This window comes from Ammospiza caudacuta, chromosome 9 (genome assembly GCF_027887145.1).
Source record: "Ammospiza caudacuta isolate bAmmCau1 chromosome 9, bAmmCau1.pri, whole genome shotgun sequence".
In the NCBI taxonomy this organism is placed as follows: domain Eukaryota; kingdom Metazoa; phylum Chordata; class Aves; order Passeriformes; family Passerellidae; genus Ammospiza; species Ammospiza caudacuta.
This window is the reverse complement of record NC_080601.1, coordinates 14,554,556-14,574,506: the sequence shown is the minus strand read 5'-3', so window position 1 is coordinate 14,574,506 and position 19,951 is coordinate 14,554,556. Positions and strand designations below refer to the sequence as shown.

At 42.9% G+C, this 19,951-nt stretch overlaps 1 protein-coding gene across 3 annotated transcripts in view; it reads right to left on the bottom strand.

The window, feature by feature from the left end:
- Positions 1 to 19,951, bottom strand: part of RASGEF1A (RasGEF domain family member 1A) — a 147,250-nt gene that overhangs the window by 11,534 nt on the left and 115,765 nt on the right. For 2 of the 3 annotated variants that reach the window (XM_058810145.1, XM_058810147.1), the window contains 3 exons: positions 12,479 to 12,658; positions 6,719 to 6,847; positions 788 to 925 (listed from right to left, as the gene is read on the bottom strand). In XM_058810145.1, coding sequence (XP_058666128.1) covers positions 788 to 925; positions 6,719 to 6,847; positions 12,479 to 12,658 — 447 coding nt within the window. Of the gene's footprint in view, positions 1 to 787; positions 926 to 6,718; positions 6,848 to 12,478; positions 12,659 to 15,058; positions 15,094 to 19,951 lie in introns of those variants that run through there. The other variant, XM_058810146.1, reaches the window with a different exon arrangement.

Sequence of the window (19,951 nt, the reverse complement as noted above, 5' to 3'; positions counted from 1 at the left end):
AGAAAGTGTAGGCTTGTGAATGATGGGAAAGAGCCAAAACTGACCAAAAAAACCCCAACAACCCCCTCTCCCCTGGCCCCCTTCCCCCCTCCAAAAGATTAGCACCCCTTGTTTTGTTCCTATTCACTTTATCTGTTTGCTTTAGAAGGTTTTTTCAAGGCCTAGTTTTCTTCACAGGCTAAGAAAGCTCTTCAGAGCTGTTAGACTGGTGGTGGACTAGCTGGCAGAGCTCAAAGATAACTTATTTGTGGAAATACTGTGCCTGCCACCTGAAACATTGCAATAAACGTTTTTTTGTTAGAAGCTGTGAATGAGGTGCTAAATAATAAACACCTTCACCTTGGCCAAGAGTACATGTGATACAGCTAGCTGGTGTGTCTTGCAGAACTTAGACATACAGAGCAGGGACAATGTACAAAGGATTGGAATGTACAAAGTATGCCATGTACAATGTACAAAGGATGTTCTGTAATTCATTATTAAATCCTCTTGAGCTTTTCTAGTTCCTGTCCTTTCTCCTCCCGCACCACGGTCATTTTTCATATTGCCAGGACTATTTTCTCTCTTCTCCTTACACGTGGTGATTAGATGCAGACAGCTCCTGCCAATGCACCATTAAGTCCATCAGGCAGCCCATGTCCTGTGGTTACCCTGACAACTCAGCAAGGGCTGCTGTGGCTCATTTAGGAAATGCTGCCTGCAGGATTGCACAGAACGTGGCACAGTTCATGGAACAGTTGACAAATACTGCTTTGGCACTTAACTTTTCTTTCCTTCCCACCCCTACCTCATCACATTGTGTGATCCTGTGAGCAATCTCCTTCAGCTCTTTCATGGATTTTTCATCTTGGAAATCATAGGGGAAAGTTTCAGTCCATTCCTTCAGGAGCTGAATGATTTTGGCAGCGAAGGATTTTAGTTTTGCCTAGAAAGAAACAATGAGTTGATTACTGATCACAGACCTGTTTGACTGCAGATTAATTGGCTGATAAAGGTTCACAGAAATCTGGAGATACCCTTGGAAATACTTTGCATTAATAGTAAGTGATGGGGACAAAATAAAAAAAAGAAGAAATTTAACTGTGCACTAGATTCCTAAATAGTATCATTTACCCTCCTTTCATGGCAATGTCTCTTGGTGATGTCTCTTACCAAACACTGTGAAGACATTTTCAAGGTGAGTTGTATAAAACCAGGAGGATGGCAGAGCAGTTCAAGTGACTTGTTTAACTGAAGTCCATGGGGTTTAAGCTGATTTCTGCCATCTGAGGCAGCAGTTCTGCAGTGTTTGAACTCAAATGTGTACAGACCGCAGTACCCTACCAACCACGTTCATGAGAAACATTCACAAAGACATTTCAGTTCTATAGAATTTATCAGACCATCCAGGCTGGGCTGTATATGAAATCAATGAATGACAGGAAAGACGTGTGTGTTCTCTCCATGACGCGTAAATCCAAACAGACTTTGACAATAAAAGGTATTGGCTTCTGTTCAAAAAGCTATCAACCACAGAAAGGGCAGAGAGTATTTTTTTCTTTTTTGGTTACCTGTGAATCTTCTAAGGTTTTTGATCAGTTAGACCTGAATTGGATGCCAGTTACTCCCCTCTCCATTGCATCAATGGACAGCAGCATCAACGCATCCAAGGGAACAGTCTTGTAAAATTGGGAGTGTGAGTGCTAAGAGCATTTGTAATGAACAAGAAGAATCAGACCTTAATTTAGGCTGTATTTATCCTCCTACCCAGCTTGTGATGCAGTGAGGAAAAAGAGGAAGCTCTGTTTGTGTTCCCTGCCCAGCTGTGTGAGTGCAGAGGTCCCTGGAGCAGCAGCTCCCTGTCCCCAGCCCAGCCCTTTGGGGACAGGAGGGCTCTCAGCATGGCACTGCCACCTCAGCAAACTGCTGTGACAGAGAATGTCTCCCAATACTGGTAGCAGCTCCTGCCAAAACAGCATCTCATCATGGCCTGTCCCAGTTTATCTAATCAAAACCCAAGGTCAATGAAATTAAGTTGGTTTTGTTTTGCCTTTTTTTTTTTGATATCTCACCATTGTATAGTCAGTGATACTAATAATCATTGATAAAGAACTTTTAAGTTAAACCATGCACCCTTGAATCCTCAATCTGACAATTATCCAGTGCCTCCTTGTAAGTCTAGAGGGAATTTTCTTGGGTTGTTTTGGTTTTTTAAGACCTGCAAATTGCTAGCATAAATTTCCTACCTGTTTTTATTGACAGCATTTAATTGATGCTGCTAATGAGATAAACACAGAATAGCTGCACAGGGAGGGCAAAACCAAAACATCCCCATTCTTTTTGCCAGCAGTGTCTTTGCATTCCTGCAAAGCAGTGTCTGTCAGTGCCCCTTGTGTGCAGCTCCAAGCTATTTCTCAGCAGTGTGGGACCGAGTTCCAGATTACAGCTGCCTGCACTCCAAACTCCCACTGTCATCTGCCTTGGGGAAAAGACAATTTATACTTATTTGCCAGGAAAGGCATGGAGCCTGACATTATTAAAAGAATAATCTATAGGTGGTGATGGACCATTAATTAGCCAGGGAGTGCACTTCCATTCAATTGAAGTGAACAGGTATGTGCCAACTCCACTTCTGTTTACCACAAGCTGCTACAGAACTGTTGTTTAGTATTAATCATCTTTTTAGTATTAATCATTCTTTTTAATTTTTGGAACTGAACAAGGAGTGGTGAGGGCAGAAAGGTTTAAAAATCTCACCTTAGGCTATGGCAAGCATCTCCATATGAACGTTCAGTTCATGAAGAATTTATAGCTTGTCTAGACTGACCCCAGCAGCTGAAGAGCCTACATCAGTCATAGCTGATGCTTTTTTAATGCTGCTGTGTCCAAGATTGCTCCTTAAAGCCAGGAGCCCACTGAAGAGGTAGCATTAGCTGGCATGATTTGAAGTAGGTGCAGCATAACACCAGGCTGTATTTCATCAGTATTTTTAGGCACTGATATAGAAGGAGAAGGTTTGAAGGAGAAAAATGAGGCTCTGTTCTTGTAGTACTCAGCCAAATTACCCCAAATTATACTCCATGTACAGCTTATAACACAGTGATTTATGAACACTGACTTCACATCTCTTGTATCTATTTTTGAGTCGTTATGGTGTGCCCTCTTCGTATGGCAAGCCAGGCATGTTGCAAGACCAACTACACTCCTCAGGTTTAAAAAAGCTCAGTGTTTCATCAGCTGCCTTTTAACACTGATGACAATAAGGTGCACACTTTCTGAGAGCAGTGCTGGGAGGCTCAGTGCAGCAGGGCAGGGCATTTCTGTTCCACGTGCACTCTGATGGAGCTAAAGCAGCGGGACAGGCTCGGTGCACGCGATGGCCCACATGGAAACCTCACAGGCCTGGGGGCAGCAGCAGCACAGCTCCCTCTCTGCCATGGCTGCAGTAAACCCACCAACCTGCTTTTCTCCAGCCCTGCTCCAGACATGAGCCTCCCCTTGTGAGGTCTCTGGAGTCCATGGGAATACTTCTCCCACAAACATTTCTTTGAGAAGAGAAATAACTCTATTAATTCAAGTGTTCTGTGGATTGACCCTGTTCCTGAGACAAGACAGAACTCAAAAACAACTCCCAATTAGGAAGGAGGGCAATAGGAAAGATTTAACGGGAATGACCTGGTTATACATATTTTTCCATTTTTAAAAAGGAGGACTTACTGGCAAAAACCCCAGAGGAAATAGTAACTTTTGAAGGGATTATATATATATAAAATTTGTTTTATATATATTTATATATATGTTTTTGTTTTGTATATATATTTGTTTTGCCTGTCTATATATATATATCCTTTTGAAGGCTATATATATATATAGACAGGTGAAACAAACTTAATAGAAACTAACTTCTATGTTCTCTTTTTATTTCTTACTTCTTTAACTTGAGCTATATAAAATGCTCAAGCTGCAGGAAAATTGTACCACAGGTGTAAGAACAGGGTTTTTATCCACTCAATAATACTATACAAGTGATTTTTCCCTCATAATCTTGCTTGATACCCTCCAATCTCTAATGCACTTATGGAGAGTTAAATTTTTTCCTTTATGGTCAATCTTAACTACTGACTTGTATGTTATAATTGTTGTCTTAAACTGTGAAATTCTTGCTTTTTATGCATAGTTAAAAGGACTCTAAACAGACTCCAAGACACCCCAGAGTGTTTTTCTTTGCAAACCACTTTTTCTGGGTTGTATTTCTGTAGAACTCTTTGGCTAGCCAGAAATGTCAAAACCAAGAGAATGATAAGGATTGTGGTGTGTAACCTCAAAACCTGCTTGCTTGCCACTTCTTCAGCTGACATGCTATCCAGGCACCAAGTTGCACAGCTTATCTTAAGAGATTTGCATAAGCAAACTCGACCAGAGATGCTTTAACTGCTTTTTGTCAGCTATTTCCTGCTTTGCAGCCACTTAATTAGAAGGTGCTGGTAGCTGATGATACTCTCAAGTAGTCACAGTCATAATCCATTAAGGTATCTCGAGTGAAGAGTTTGTATGCTGTATGTGAAATGAGATTTTATTTGTTGCCATGTAGAAAAACAAATGTTTGCAAGTGCTTGTGGCCAAACTATTCTGTAAAACATACAGGTGCTGGCAGTAGAGGGCAATAAAGCAGTACTTTGAGAGGAATGTCAGAAGTTCATGCAGGGTTTTCCAAGAAGCTTGTGTTTAGAAGGCAGGAAAAATTTGCAGCTTATATTAAGGAGGTAGGAAGGGATCAAGGGCATAACAGAAAGGGCAGCCAGAGAAGCATGTGAATGAAAGCCACCTCCCAGAAGGGATTTATTGTCACCCTGCTGCTTGCTGGGTGTCCTGCAGCCCATGCCCAAGGTGCCAGCAGGTATAAGAGTGTGGGGTTTGCAATATGAGCTGCTCTGTCTGACATTGGGATGTGATGCTATTTCATTTCTATCAGGACTCCAGGACTTTTTAACAAGCCTGCTGAGAAGCCACACTAATACTGCTTTACAATTAGCATTGTATCTCTAAACAGCCAGCTGATTTAGTCCCCAGAGATGGCTTTCATTTGAAAATCTCTGAAGAGCATTGTTATTCACAAAAGTTTCATTTACATCCCATTCATTTTAAATCCAAGTATTTCACAGATGTATTTGGACACTTTCTACTCACTGCAGTCTTTTCCTACATAGGTCTACAACTCAGATTGACTCATTCTGTATTTCAGATGGTCCTGGCACCTTTTAGAGGCCCCCATCTCCATTGTTTAGTTACATGTTGCTGAGGAACCATCACAACTTAGAGAGCAGAGTTTGCTCAGTCACAAATTAAGTTTGGCAGTGGTGCTAGGGACAACTATCACCTCTGAGTGCAAAAGTGGATGCAGTGCTTCTGGCACCTGACATCCCTGACCCTTGGTTTCCCCAGCGCCTACAGGACGAGCTGTGCAGATATTTGGAGAGCAGATCAGGGGACTGACCTGGATGAAAGTCATTTTGTACACAGTTAGTTTGTCCTGTGGAGCGATGTTGTGACATTAATAAGAGAAGAGGATACACATCAGGAATAGTATGGGAGAAAAAGCCCTTGGGTCAGTATTGCTATTAAAAACTCTTTATTGACAAACCAGAGTTGCCTTTTGTGCTCCTCACTCAAAGTGCTGATACACCAAGGAAAAACAAAATGGGGCTACCAAAATGCTGGAGATTAGGAATGGGCACATGCAATGTCTCATCAGAGAAGAAAGATTCCAAAACATGCCCAGGATTTGAACAATTTAGGTCTTGTTGGTATCTTCCTGTTTCTGTTACTCTTATTTGCTGCCCAGCTTGGACTTTTCTGGAACTTCATTTTCAAATAATTGAAAAAGTCTTTCAATACACACTTTACAAGTGGTGACACTTAGACAGATGTAAGTTTGGTTTAAGTGATTGTAATAAAACATGTCAGTGCAGGTCACCATTTTAAATAAGTGCATCTCCTAATTTTTGTGAGAAGTAACTTTCTGATCTACTGCTATACTGAGTCCAAACACCCCAACAGTAACCTGCAGCAGAGGTTATTGTTAACTCTAATAGGATGGTGAGCCTGACTGGAGAAAGGGATTTTCTGGAATCTGATTTTCCTTACTTGGTGAAAGCTCAAAAGTGCAAAGCAGCTGCTGGGCAGCTTTCATGGCACACACACAGTGCACACATGGCACACACACAGTGCACACATGGCACACATGCAGCTTTCATGGCACACATACAGTGCACACATGGCACACACACAGTGCACACATGGCACACATGCAGCTTTCATGGCACACAGTGCACACATGGCACACATGCAGCTTTCATGGCACACACACAGTGCACACATGGCACACACACAGTGCACACATGGCACACATGCAGCTTTCATGGCACACAGTGCACACATGGCACACATGCAGCTTTCATGGCACACAGTGCACACATGGCACACATGCAGCTCTCATGGCACACACACACTGCTCCCCTGACCTGCAGCTGCCTGGTGAGGCAGGACAGAACCCCAGCAAATGTAGCCAGCAAATAAAGATACCTCAAAGAACAAGACCCAAGTACAAGTGCATCCAGCAACAAATCCCAGTTACAATTTTGTATTATTCTTTATCAGTCTATTTAGCTTTACAATGAGGAGAGAGTGGAAAATAAATGACAGCACCACAAGTAACTGAGGGACACAATGGTCCATTTACCTTTTCTGCCTCAGTCCCCACTTCCAGCTGCTGCTTCTGTTTAATGCAGATCTGCCCCACTTTAGCCAGGAGCTCGTGTGGGTGAATGAAGACTCGTGAGCTCAGTAGGAAAGTGAAGATGTAAGTTCTCTGTGGAAGGAGAAAAAAAGAAAGAAAAACAACAAGTTGAAAAGCTTTAGCAAAACTAATGTGTTTTCCTTGAAAAAACTAATCTGTAAACTATGAATGTAACTGCTTCATTTAAAATTTCTATAATTTTTCCTGTCTCCAAGAAATGCAGGTCCTTTTTAGCTCTGTTGAGAGGAAATGCTATAGGCTTCAAGGCTGTTAACTGTGGGGTTTTCCAATTATCAAATGGTTTCCTTTTAAAATGCCAGACTCAATGTGCTTAATTAGTCATCACTTACCAAAGCCACAAATGAAATACATCTAATGAAGGGTGTTATGACTCTTAAACACCATCATTTAATGCTGCTTGGTTTCTTTAAGAGTGATTGATTGTTTCTGACTGAGCTGCAGAAAACTACATGATGTATATTCCAAACCACAGCTGTAATTTCTTCATGTTTGGGGATTTTCATTCCTTTCTCCCCGCAATCACTGACGAAAGTTTTCATTTAGTTTGGGGCCACAGGACAATAATTTAGTTTTTAACTTGACTTTATTTATCTGGGGCTTGTTTCAGAGTCTTTGAATATGAACACTGCTAATAAATACCAGCAATGAGGATGTCTCATTAGAAATAGGCTCTCCATTCTAATTTAAAAGCTGTGATGCACTGTATGGTACTCTGGACAAGTATACATTGTACCGTATTCTGGATCATTTAATTGAAGTGAGGATGATTTTTTGTCCCAGTCTTTTTCCAGTGCTTGAAGCTGGGCTGCTGCATTGGGCTGTAATTGCCTGACTAATGACAGTAGCACCTCATAAGTAATTCCATTTTTCCCCTCAGGCTTTCTGGTAAAATCTGAAGTAGGGAAATTATAGGGGATCTCCTTGACATTGTATTTCAATTAACCTTTGTTATGTTTGAAATGTGCACTGTTACTTTTTCCATGTTTTAGTAATGTGACTTTCCAGGACACAGCCAAATACATGTAATAGTCACTGTGAGCTTGTACCACCTTGGGCTGGGCAAGTAAATTAAGACAGTTAAAATGTTAGGGCCAGTTGTCTAAAATATGGTAGCTCTACTATCTGCTACCAAATTCTGCTGCTTGCAGTTGCTAGAAGGAGCTTATTATTAAACAAGAATGGTGTCTTTATGACCCCAAAGAGGTTATGTGGTATGTCTCTTTAATCAGAGTAAAATGTGCTATTAATGAAAAATGTTTTCACTTCTCTAGTACTCAGCATGCCCTATAATACAAATTTAGCACAAAATAAATAACACTAACCAAAAGTCACAGTGTTCTGGGAGTGAATGGAAAGTATAATAGTATTAAACACATATCTAAACATACAACTCTGTCCTGTCCTTCTGAAGGAATGTAATGAAAGTACAGAATGTACAATGTGATACAGCAGCAGTGATTCCTAAACTGATGTGTTCCCTGCTCAGAAGGAAACAACAGAAAGAACTGTGTTGGATTGTGAGATTTGGGGTGTGTGTGTGTGTTTGTGTCTTTAACTATGCCTACTTATCCTCTGTTTCACTTTCTATCTATCTCATGTGTTCATTGTTGCCCCTGAACTTAAAACTGTGAGTCTGGACTATGTGGAACAGGAATTTAGCTGTTGGGTGAGTCAGCTGTCACTGGGTTGTGTGAAATTTTTGTTTTGCACTGAAGCCTTGAAGCAGCCCTCAGGTTTTACTGTATTTTGCATTTGAGAGATGAGATGGGTGGGGAGGGGAAAAAAAAAAGGGACGTGACATTCTGATCGCTTCCCCACATTCTTGCTTGGGGAGTTGAGAGGGCCTGGCTGAGAGATGTGTGTGTGTGTGTCAGTAGCAGGGAACCACAACTTGAGGCACACTGCCCTGGCAGTGACCTTTGCTCTGATAAGCTGGAACACATTGTTTTAAGCAAAGATGTAATTTTGCTTCTCTCTCACAGTAATTCTAGGGTTGGTCTCCTTGGTGGAAGTGTGTGTGATGTGGCACAGAGTTTATCCAGAGGGACTCTGAGAAAGGGCCACTCACAGCTTCATTTTCCTGCTGTCACACAGTAAGAAAAGTGTGTGCACATGACCTGCGCTTTTATTTGGTTCCTTTGATAATGTTTTATAGGATGTTCATAAAAGATTTGAACTGGCAATAAGCAGGAAGACACAGGCCATGACAGTGCGTATTTTCCATTTTAGGCTTGCTGATGTGTCTCTGTAATCAGTAATAGCTCTACTGGACCCATGCAATGCTTTTTCAGACAACATCAAACTTTTAGATTTCAGAAACAAGTTACCATTCCTTCTGGAATCCACCTACTCTATTTTTATTCCATTTTTTAAAGTCATTTAACCGGAACTACGTTCATTACTTTGGAAAACAAAATTGTTCCATTGTGGTCAATCAAGATATGCTGGTTTACACCATACTGGTATCAAATTGAGGGATTTTGATACTTTTATTACTGACACAGACAAGGACTACCCAATGAAAAATGAGAGCATACTGACCCACCCATTTCCTTGTCTCTCTGCTAGTAGCCACTCCTTATCCAATAAAGAAATTTCAGAGTAAACTAAGCCATGCATTTCAGGTTAGTGCTAGGTCTCAGGGGCTAGAACATAGTTGTTTTGGATAGTAAAGATTTCATACTAATTAGTATTTCATATGTAATATCATATGTACAGAGGCTAAATGTTGTAACAGTGTAAAAACCTACAGCTTCTCAGGCAGTCCTCTAGCCATGAAGGGGATGGTTTGGAGAAAGAAATTTAGCTCTGAAGCTAGCTAGTTTGATACTGAATGATAAAAAAATGCTCCCATAAGCTATAAGAGTGAAAGTTAAGCTCCATTTATCCTAAAAGTGACAGGTATTTGGGAGGGGAGGCAAAAAAAAAAATCCTTTTTGCAGTTGGGAGAATGTAAGTAGACACAAAAGGGGCTTGTGCTTTGCAAGAGAATAAGAAGCCAGATTCCTTTAGTGCCTAAAGTTGTTGCTAAGAGATGAGCTGAATTATATTAAAAAAAAGAAGAGTGTGAGTGCACAAGACTAAAGAAGGAATTGTTACTCTCTGACCCAAGAATGCACTGATGACTTCTTGAGGCAGGGAAAAAAATAAAATTTCTCTGTGTGCACTCACTGCTCATTCTGGAACTTTGTGTTTGTGAAATATTTTCTTCAAATATTTTCTTGCTTGGGCACAAGGGTTGCAGACTGGTACATTCCATTCCTAACCTCCTGAACTCCTCTGTCTCATGAGCATACATTTCCCTGTGTGCAGAGCAAGTCCCCGCACACAAACAAGACTCAGAAGAGCAGCACACTAATGCAGGCACTTATCTTTCCTGTCCTCCCTTGCCTGTCTCGTGCTCTGCCAACATGGCAAGCACATTTTTGTTCTGCCTCTGTAACCAGCACAGAAGGACACAGTGTGTTTGCTCTGTCCCCACTCCCTTTTTCCCTGCCCAGAAGGCTCCTGTGATCAGTGTGCACACAGGCAGCAGTGCCTTCTCAGCACTGTGCTCAAATGCAGTCATCAGAAAACTTGGATGAGTGCTGCAACTTAGCACTGTGTCACTCTGAAAGAAGGTAACTCCTGCTCTAATACTGCCACTGGCTTCTGTGGGTGACACTTTGCTGCCTTTCTTTGGATGAGTAGCCAGAGAGTTAAGTCTAAGAGGTTTTGATACTTCTCTCTTGAACATACAGGACTGGCTGCTCTTCTGACAGGATATCAGCTTAAATGGCCACCACCAACCCTCTGTGGCAGCTCCCCTAAAACCACAAATGAGCATGAAATGAAGCATAAACATGTAACTGAAGGAAAATAGAAAACTTGAGTTTGAAGATAACTCATATACAGCTTCTTCTTTATGTTGTTCAGAGCTTATTTGTCCACTCATTTTATAATTAATCCTTTCACCTAAACTGGGTGATCTGGTTTAACTAAAGGTATGTGTTGTGCTATGGAGGAGATGAATTTGGTTGGATGCTGTTGTCCATCTCTCTTTCCCTGGAGTTACCCCTGAGTGCTTCTGTTGGATGCTCAGCTGTGAGCCTGCAGGGTGGGGCCCATGGCTGCTTGCTTTGTAATGCACTCTTGCATGGGACATGAAGGGAAAGCACCACGGAAACTAGCTGCATTACAAAGTAAGCTGTAGACCCTTTACTCACTTCCTGGAACCATTTTCAGAACAGCTGTGTTGTAAGTAGATTTTATGTTGCAAGGTACAATGAGAGATGTGCATTAGCAGCTACTTAAAAAACTTTGCTACACTTCTGAAATACAAGTAGCAAGTAACAAGATTCATGTATCAGAGCAAAGAGAAGGAACAGGCTCCTTGGATTATCCTAAAGCTATTCATTCCACTGTAACACCACACCAGCTCTACCCAGTAGTTTCTTCTGTGCATCTGCTCTACAATATGTATTTGGGGGTGTGGAAGGGAGATTTAATGTCTAGCAATGGTTATCCCTCTGAGTCTTAGAAAGGATTTGGTACTGGCAGCACAATTGTATGTTAGCCATATTTAAATACAAGGTTTAGGATTACTTTTGAACTGGAATAGTAAACCATGCTTGTTTTGCTTTTTTAATCCTATACTGATGATTGATGGCAGTTCTGCACATTCCCACTGAACTCTGGCATGGAGAGTCCCTTTTTGTGGATGATGATGATTGTGAGGATGTGTGGTGTTATTTGTGGGACCTTGGAGGGACTTTATTATGATTTAAATGAGACCACAATAAAACATTCTACACAAATTAGATTGAGAAACATACAAGATATAGCATGGCCCACTGCAATAAACATTAAGTTTGGCATATAAGTTAATAGTGACTGCAGTTTCCTGCTCCCTTGTTGGTTTTCAAAGTGCTGGGATATTTCTGTAATAGCTGCTGCTTTTTCAGAGCTCAAATAGAATAGAAGTTATATAGACCCTCTGATCTTTGGCTTGTTCCAATAGTATCTTTCATTAATGGGCACAAAGAGTAATTTTAAGTGATAAAGTGGTATCTTAATATCCTTGGTTCAAATTCTTACTGCATACCCTAGAGTTACATATAGGTAAGATTCACTTTGAGGACTGCACTGAGGATGTTCAGCCAGTTGCAAAATCAGTTTCAGGCTTGAGAACATACATTATTACAGCACTGTCCCATTAAAATGTCTTTAGAAAGAGAGTATTTTAATTAAAATCTATTTTAGGTTGTGATTTTTTTTTTCTGATGGCCTAACTAGGATATGCATAGAAAATTAAAGGGAAAAATACTAGAGCTGTTTTCAGGTCTGCTTCCCTAGGTAGGACCTGGTTAGCAGTTAATCTTGGCTGCATTAGAGCTAAAGCAGCTTAGAACTATGAAAATTCAGTGGCTAATGCTGCTTTTAATTGGTTCTTAAGGCACCCATTTGAGTTCAAGATGGCTTTATCTTTTAACAAGCGCTCTCATTTAGAAACAGAATATCCCTATTGAGCAACATCTTTAACTAATGAATATTGCCAGTAAAATAAATGCATCTTTAGCCTACATCTCAATCTTGAATCAGACAGAGGTAGAATTTTATGAGAGAGCAACAATTCAGATACTAATGCAGCATGGGTGTAGTAAAGCATGGGAGTAAAAAAATCCCCTTTTGGTGGCTACTTACATCTGGGTAATAGTCCATGGTGGGCACCAGGCGCTCTATCAAGGCCTCCAGTGATCCAGAAACAAGGTTCCCATCCTGGTAAACAGGGTCCACACATCTCTCTCCCATGTCTGGCTGCACTTGCCCACTACAACTGGAACCAAGCATGCTGGAAAATATTGGCGTCTGGGGCATAGTTTCCTGCAGAAGGGCAGAGAAAGGGAGAGAGGGTTAAGCTTTCTTGCAGGATGTCTTATGTGTGGGTTTTACAGAGGCATACATTAAACACAATTACAGATTTGACGGAAGGCAGCCTCAGCGCTCAAGCTGAGTTCTGAATCCAAGCAGTCTGCAAGCTGGCTTTGGTGTTTGAAATGCACTTTAAATTATGTCTCTAAAGCTGTAGATGCATGAGTTATAAGAATTTTCCTCACTGCACTTGATTTCTTCCTTCTCCCCAGTTTTCCCCTGGTTTTTTATGCATAAAACTAGACAGAGGTGAAAATACAGAATGCTTTCTGAATTTCCAAGATACTCAAGTGGTGCCTTACTGAGCAAACAAACAAATACTAAGCTTTAATGTTCCCATTTTTACTCATTTTGAAGTCAGATCTTTGGCCAAAACACTTCACTTGTGATGATAAATCCTTCACGACTTCTGTAGCTAGATGTAATCCAGGTCTCAGCACAAGGGCATCTTCTGCATGTAGATATGTCTGGAAACAGCAGGGGATATCCTGTCTGATCAAAATTGCTGTGTTTTTTTTTTAAACATGTACATGAAACCAGGAACCGGGTGGAACTGTGACATATACTGTCATACAAGCCTAATTTAAACAGTGTCTTTGGAGATCTTTGCTTAGGATACAAACCTGTTGTCGCAACACAAAAACCACACCAAGGTTTAGGGTTTGCACCTCCCTTCCCTTGACCGCAATTGTATCACTGTACCGCAGCCTTTGAGTAAACTCCAGGGGGTTTCATGTTTGTTTTAAACTGGCTACAGCTTAAATCTATGCAGAAGGCTAAACAAAACATCCTGCTGCTGTATGTAAAGGTTGGAAATGCTATTCAGCATCAAAACAGTTCCCCCTGGCTGCTGAAATAGTCAAGACTGTTTAGGAGATCAAGTGCAAAGAAGGCAGCATTAACTCTTGAGCTGCTGTCTCACTGTCTCTGAAAGAGACAAGATATTGACATAGATGAAAAGCACTTATGTAGATGAAAAGGATTAGGCCATTATCGGCACCTTTAACCTGACAGCTGTTTCTAACTGCGCTCATCTCCTGCACTTAAGTCTTCTCCTGAGCAATTTTTTAATGCAAGGCTTATTTTTTCCTCTCAAACTCTCCAAAGTCAATCATTCATGTTTACAACTGGAATACAGAACATTTTTCTCCTCTTAGGCACTGATAAATGCTAGGTGCACTGTGAGGAAAAAAATACCAATATTAACAGAACTTGTTTATCAAAGTGACAGATTTACTTGCGTGACGCTGATAAGTAGAACCGTTTCGTGGCTTTTACCAAGAGACCATTGCGTACATACGTGATAAGAGACATAAGGGAAGTGTAATTCCCTGTAAGATAAATATAGTAGCTGTTTAATAGCAACCAGGGAGACCACAAGGAGGAATGGAGCTCAGTTTCAGAAGTTCAGGACACAGAGTCCAATAAAATAGAAAAGGCAGGATCTAATGTCTTATCAAAAGAAATGAAAAATGACAGTTCTGCATAAAAGCACATTGAGGTTATTCAGTATTTTACAGATTTATCTGTTAGGCCTGAGCTTTGCAGTACATAACACCGAGAAATGGCTGAAGCTAACGGCTTCCCTATCTGTACTATGTAACTCGCCAGTAATTTGCTTTTTTCCCTTTTAAGGTCCATAGCAATACAGCCCCAAGCTGCTGCTCAGGATGGTCTGGCTGTGATGAGCACTTATGGCCAACAACTTGAAGTTGCACAGGGCTTTTAAGCGAACCTAACCACCAAACAAATCCTCACCGAAACGATGCTTTAGCGGGAAACGAACCCCGCTTTTGCCATCAAGCCTTTTAACTCCTTTAAGGCGCTCGTTGTTGCATCAGTTCGGTTTTTAAAGACCCCCCTGGGGCGCAGCCCGTACCGCTCCCTTCCCCGCCGCCCTGGCTGTCCTGCCGGGGCTGGTGCCGCATCCCGCGCTGCCACCGCGCTCCCGGGGCTGTTCCCGCGGCAGGGCAGCGGGCACGGCCGGGAACAGCGGGAACCGGCCAGGGCAGAGCCGGGCACAGCGGGTGCGCTCCGCCGCCGCCACCCCGCGATCCTGAGGCGCTCTCCGCGCTGCCCGCGCCCCCAGCCCCGCTCCTGGGGCGGGATCGCTGCGGCAGAGCCCCGGTAGCACCTGCCGCCGGCCGTGCCCTCTCCCTGCCGCCGGCCGTGCCCTCTCCCTGCCGCCGGCTGGAGGGACCCGGCGGGGCGCTGGTTCCGCCGCAGGGGCAGCTCCGCGCCGAGCCCACCCGTGCCCTCCGCGCTCCCGGGGGTTCCCTCCCGGCGGCCCCCGGCGCTCCGTGCCCCGCAGGTGGCGGCCGGGCCGGCCCCGGCTCGGGCAGCGGCGCTTACCCTCATCTTCCTGGCGCGGCGCTCCCGGCGGGCGGGCGGGCACCGGGCCCGGGCTGTGGGCTCTGACAGCCCCGGCCGCCCGCCGCCGCTCCCGCCCGCCCGCCTGACGTCAGGGCGGCCGCGGGGCCCCGTTGGCTGAGCGGCGGCGGGGCCCGTTCAAACGGCGCCGCGCGGGGAGGGCGGGGGCGGCCGGGCGCCTCTCTGCTGGGAACGCTCCGTCTTTCCGCGTGCTGTGGGGTGGGAGGACTGGCTCCCTCTCCCCCCCGCTTTTGTTTTTTGGTTGGTTTGGTTTTTCCCTTTTCTGTGTGTTTTTCCCCCAAATACGCGTTCTCCAGCCGCCAGCCCGCCCGGCTCCCCTCGCTGCTCCCGCGTGTGCCCGGACGCGCTGCTAGGGAGCGCGGCCGCCCAGCCCTGCCCGCTGATAACTGATTTTATTCCTCTCTTGGTCGGAGTTGTTTCTCTTCTAGCTGCCTGAGCCAGTTTGATAGCCCTGGGCTTGTCCCGAGCCGTCGGGCTGGCGCGGGACCAGCCCCGTCCTGTCTAGAGTCTGATCTCCCATTGAAAGGCTCCGAGGAGCATCAATCTGCCCCACGGAGTCCCTCACCTGTACCCAGGAGCAACTGAGGGCTGCCATCTTTTCAGCCTTTTCCCACACAACCTTTTCCCCTCCTTGTCCTGTTCTTCGTTTTACTTGAATTGGGATGGTTTAGTGGTTGCTACATTGTCTCCAGTCACTATTTAGATTTATTTTTGTTATTCAAATTGTTTATTCGATTGCTGTGTTTGAATATGTAGCAGAAGGCTTCTCTAGTTTCCATGGTGATTAATGTAGGAAAAGCCTTTTTGGAGGTAGGTACGCCACTCTAGGTAGGTGGGCACGGCAAATGAATTTGGGCACATGCACGTACTGAGGAGTGTAAGGAACAGATTCAGGATTGCTCACGATTTAAGGACAAGCACTGTCATCCATCCCAAACACACGTTAATTTTAGAAGGATATGTAGCTACTCATCTTTACTGCTTGCTTACTAAATTCATTTTGGCTTCCAAATTCTAACAGTTGTGCTATAGAGATTATTTTCCTTATTTAAAATTAGTTTTTCTTTTAAACAACTACTAGAAAAGTTACGTTTTTTCCCCCCCCTGCCAAGTCTGCTATGCTCAATCCTGGCTCTTAGCTGTACTCCACAACCTGTAGAGTGAGCAGGTGCTGTAGCAGACCTGATGCCTGCTTGTGCTGAGGCTCTGCTCAGTTACAGCCCCTGCCTGCCTTGGTCCTGGGCTGGAATCCAGGGAGTGGTGTCTGCACTGCCACTGTGTAATGGTCAGGGAAATGTAAAGGTAACCCACAGCAGGGTGAGAGACAAGTCTTGTTAAGTCTTGTTCAAACATCTTGAAGCTCTTTATAAAAAGTTACTAAAAGCAGAAGGTAAGAGCTTGTAGGCTATCACTGTATAACATGATAGTATTTCTTTCTGAATGCTATGAATATCTTTCAATACCTCATCTAGTATTTATGGCTAGGAGCAACACCAGCAAGCCTGCAAATAAGTATGCATGAAAAACAGGCATTGGATTTCATTCTGTTTCTGTGCTAATCTGTTTTCTAACCTTACTCAAACATTTGCTGAGACTTTTAGAAGAATATGTCCATTAATCTTAGCAAAACATACCTAGTTAATTGAGCTCTAGTCACAGATTCAATCTGTTGTAAAAACAACCCGTGATCTTTTTGTTTGTTTGGGGTTTTGTTGGTTTTAGTGACATCAGAAATTAGATCTGTCTTGTCAGTGGAACTAAGAAATGTAGGAATTAAGATAAAAGTAAGGAAAACTATGCTAGTTAGGCATGCTCTCTCTTCTCTGAGATGTGTATCTATTCTATGTTTTTGTTCCATATTTCTCCACTCAGTAGTCCAGCAGTCTGTTTAGACTTTTAATGTGTATGTAAAGGAGCATATGCATGTATATTTCTTATTTATACACATATAAACAAGAAACATAAACATATACATTTAAACATACATGTATAAACATACACATTTGTATGTTTATACAAATGTTGGGGGGTGTGTTAGGATAAAAGCTCAGTAAAATATCTTTTCCTTTCCCAGGATACATGATGCTTGGTTTTGGGGACACTGTGTTGTGCAGTCATGTTGGAAAGGTAGTTTTTACAAATCAGAGGAGCTGAAGGCCTTGTACAGCATGTAGCAGATGAATCATGTTATCATTTCATTTCATTTCCCTTCTGTAAAGTGTGGATGATGACCTTTAGCGATCTATATTCTGAGTGTTGAAATCTGTTGATACAGAAACTCTCTAAGGTCTAATTATTTTTGTAGTTATGTAAGGTCTGTTCCTCAGCAAATTGCTTGCATTTTGAAGATGCTTCCATCAGGCATTGCCTCATGTTGCTGGTGGGTGGACCCCAGAGCAGTTTAATCAGCAGCAGAGCCTGTTCTGGTTCTGTGGCTTGCTTTTGAGGTGACACTGCTGTGGTTCACTTGGGCTGGTCAGAGCAGCATCTTGCTGCAGAGTGAGTCAGCAGCAGCCGCGCTGTGCCTGCCTCAACCTTCAGGGTTCCTTCAGCCTCTCTCCCTCTGGTCAGCATCACCCTAACACCTTCCATTACCTGTGATTAATGACCTGGATTGACACTTGCAGTGTTTGGGTTCTGTTCCTGCTTGTGCTCTGGACACTTGACTGACAAATTTTTTTAATCCCACTGTGCCCTCAGTATTCATCTGTGAGATGCTGATAAGGTATTTTCATGCTGTTGCACTTTGTATGTTTTTATATTTGGGCTGTAAGCTTTTGCCTTATTGTGTTGGGATACAGTTTCCCAATACAGTTACATCTCATCTCCAGTGGAAAATTGCTGGTCAATAGCTTGGTAAAAACAAGGAATTTTAGCAAAGAAAAATGGGTGAAAATGAAGGAGAGATCAATTTGAGAGTGAAGATTATAAAGAGAGTCGGGGAAGAAGAAATCTGAATTTTTTCTACTCCTCTTAGGTAACAATATTTTGGAAACAACTTGTTCAAATGTGCCTGTGTGTATATTTTAAAGGTAATTGTACTTAAGTCAGTCATTACAAATGTCATTAAAGCAGATCTGAGGCTATAAAGTCAATTATAAAGGGACTCTCCTGCTGTCCTTGGAGCTTTCATTGTCAAGCTACTCGACTCCCTCCCTTGGTCACCTTCCACACAAGTCTGTTAATAATGAACATTTCGTTTAACAGAGTATGTCAACATGCTTTAAAGCCCCAGCATCTGCATTGAAGGAAACAAAGAGGAACAAAGCCACAGGAATTGGCATTGAAAATGAACCTAATTGTGTATGGCATTGTTCATAGTGTTGATTAAATAACAACACAGGGTCGAGTTTTCATCTGTTCATTCCCACCCATTTGTGCACACAGTAGGATGAATACAGCATATGGCTTAAGTCTTTGAAGCATTGCTGGGTTTATGCCCAACCTTGTTTCTAACTTGGAGGGACAGTCTGAGCTGTTCCCCAGAGCTCTCCAGAGCTTTTGCAAGTGGCCAGGGTATAGCCAGGGTGACTGTGTGTTACATCTGTGTGGCAAAGTTACATCTTTTTCCACTGGTGCACTGTGCCCACAGAGCAGTGCAGGAACCTTGCTGCATGCCCACCACCTTTGCAGGTTACAGCACAGCATTCTGCTCTTGCCACTGTGGAAGGCTTTAAGGCATATACAGCCTGATACTGTCATTTGGAATTCAAAAAGGAATGCTCTATTAAAAATGGGTGTTACATTCATGGGTTTTATGGATTTATGGCCTTGGCTGTAGACTGAGCCCTTTTATCTGGACTTGAGATAAGGAATTTGTCCAGGAAATGCCATTAAACTCCACAACAGTGGCCTTAGATAGGGTTTTTACATGGGCTCATGTTAGTAGGGATCATTTGTAAGACTTCATAAAAGACTGAAGGAGTAGAATGAAGTTAAGAGAGTCAACGCCTCAGGTGGCTTTGTTCAAGGAGCATTTGGGTTCTGGTCTTGTTCATAGGACTGCACAAATGTTCAAGGTTTCCTTGTTGCACACAAATTTTCGGATTTAAAAGCTGTTCTCAAACCACTTTTAGATGAATTTGAAGACTTCTAAATTTCAGAGATTCATGCTGCAGAATAACTTGATGGCACATTAATAACTTGGCAACAGATGGGAGTGGGAGGAAAGAGTTTCAAATTGTGGTTCTGAACTGACTAAAGCTTTATAAGCTTGAAACAAGGTTGAGCATGCTAGACAGCAGTCTTTGATTATTACTGACTATGCCTTTGTCTCCCTCTCTCTGACCTGGGGCATGAAGAATCTTCCCACATAATAGTTTTGTCTGAGCCAATGACTATTGTAGTTTTGAAAATGGCATTTTCTGTTTTGAAAACGTTTTGCTGAAGGGGTCCTGACCAGCTCTACCCCTTAGGTGCCCAGCAATTTTAAGACCAAACCAAGATGAAAATATAGGAGCAACTTAAGATGTTTGTTCCTGTCTGTTTTTAGTTCTGTCTGAAAGGGGAAACTGGTTGTGAAAATTCTGTTCTGTATCTGTGGAGCAAACTGTGTTTTCACTGGCATAAGGGCAGCTCTGTGACGCCACTGAGAATAACTCTCTGCTGGGTAGGGTGAAACAGATTTTTCCCTGATGCTGGGTCCTGTAGCTCCCCCTTGGACTGAAAGGAAAAGTCTTCCCCAGGATTTAGAGAGGACATGGTGCTAATCCCCAGGCATTTTAGTGCCTCTGCCAAAATAACAGATTTAACATAACCTGACATGAGTTGCCTGTGTTACTGGTGTGTGGCTGCTAATTAACTACTGAGATTTTAATGGCTATTTTGGCACTGCTGCCAAAGGAATTCCACTAG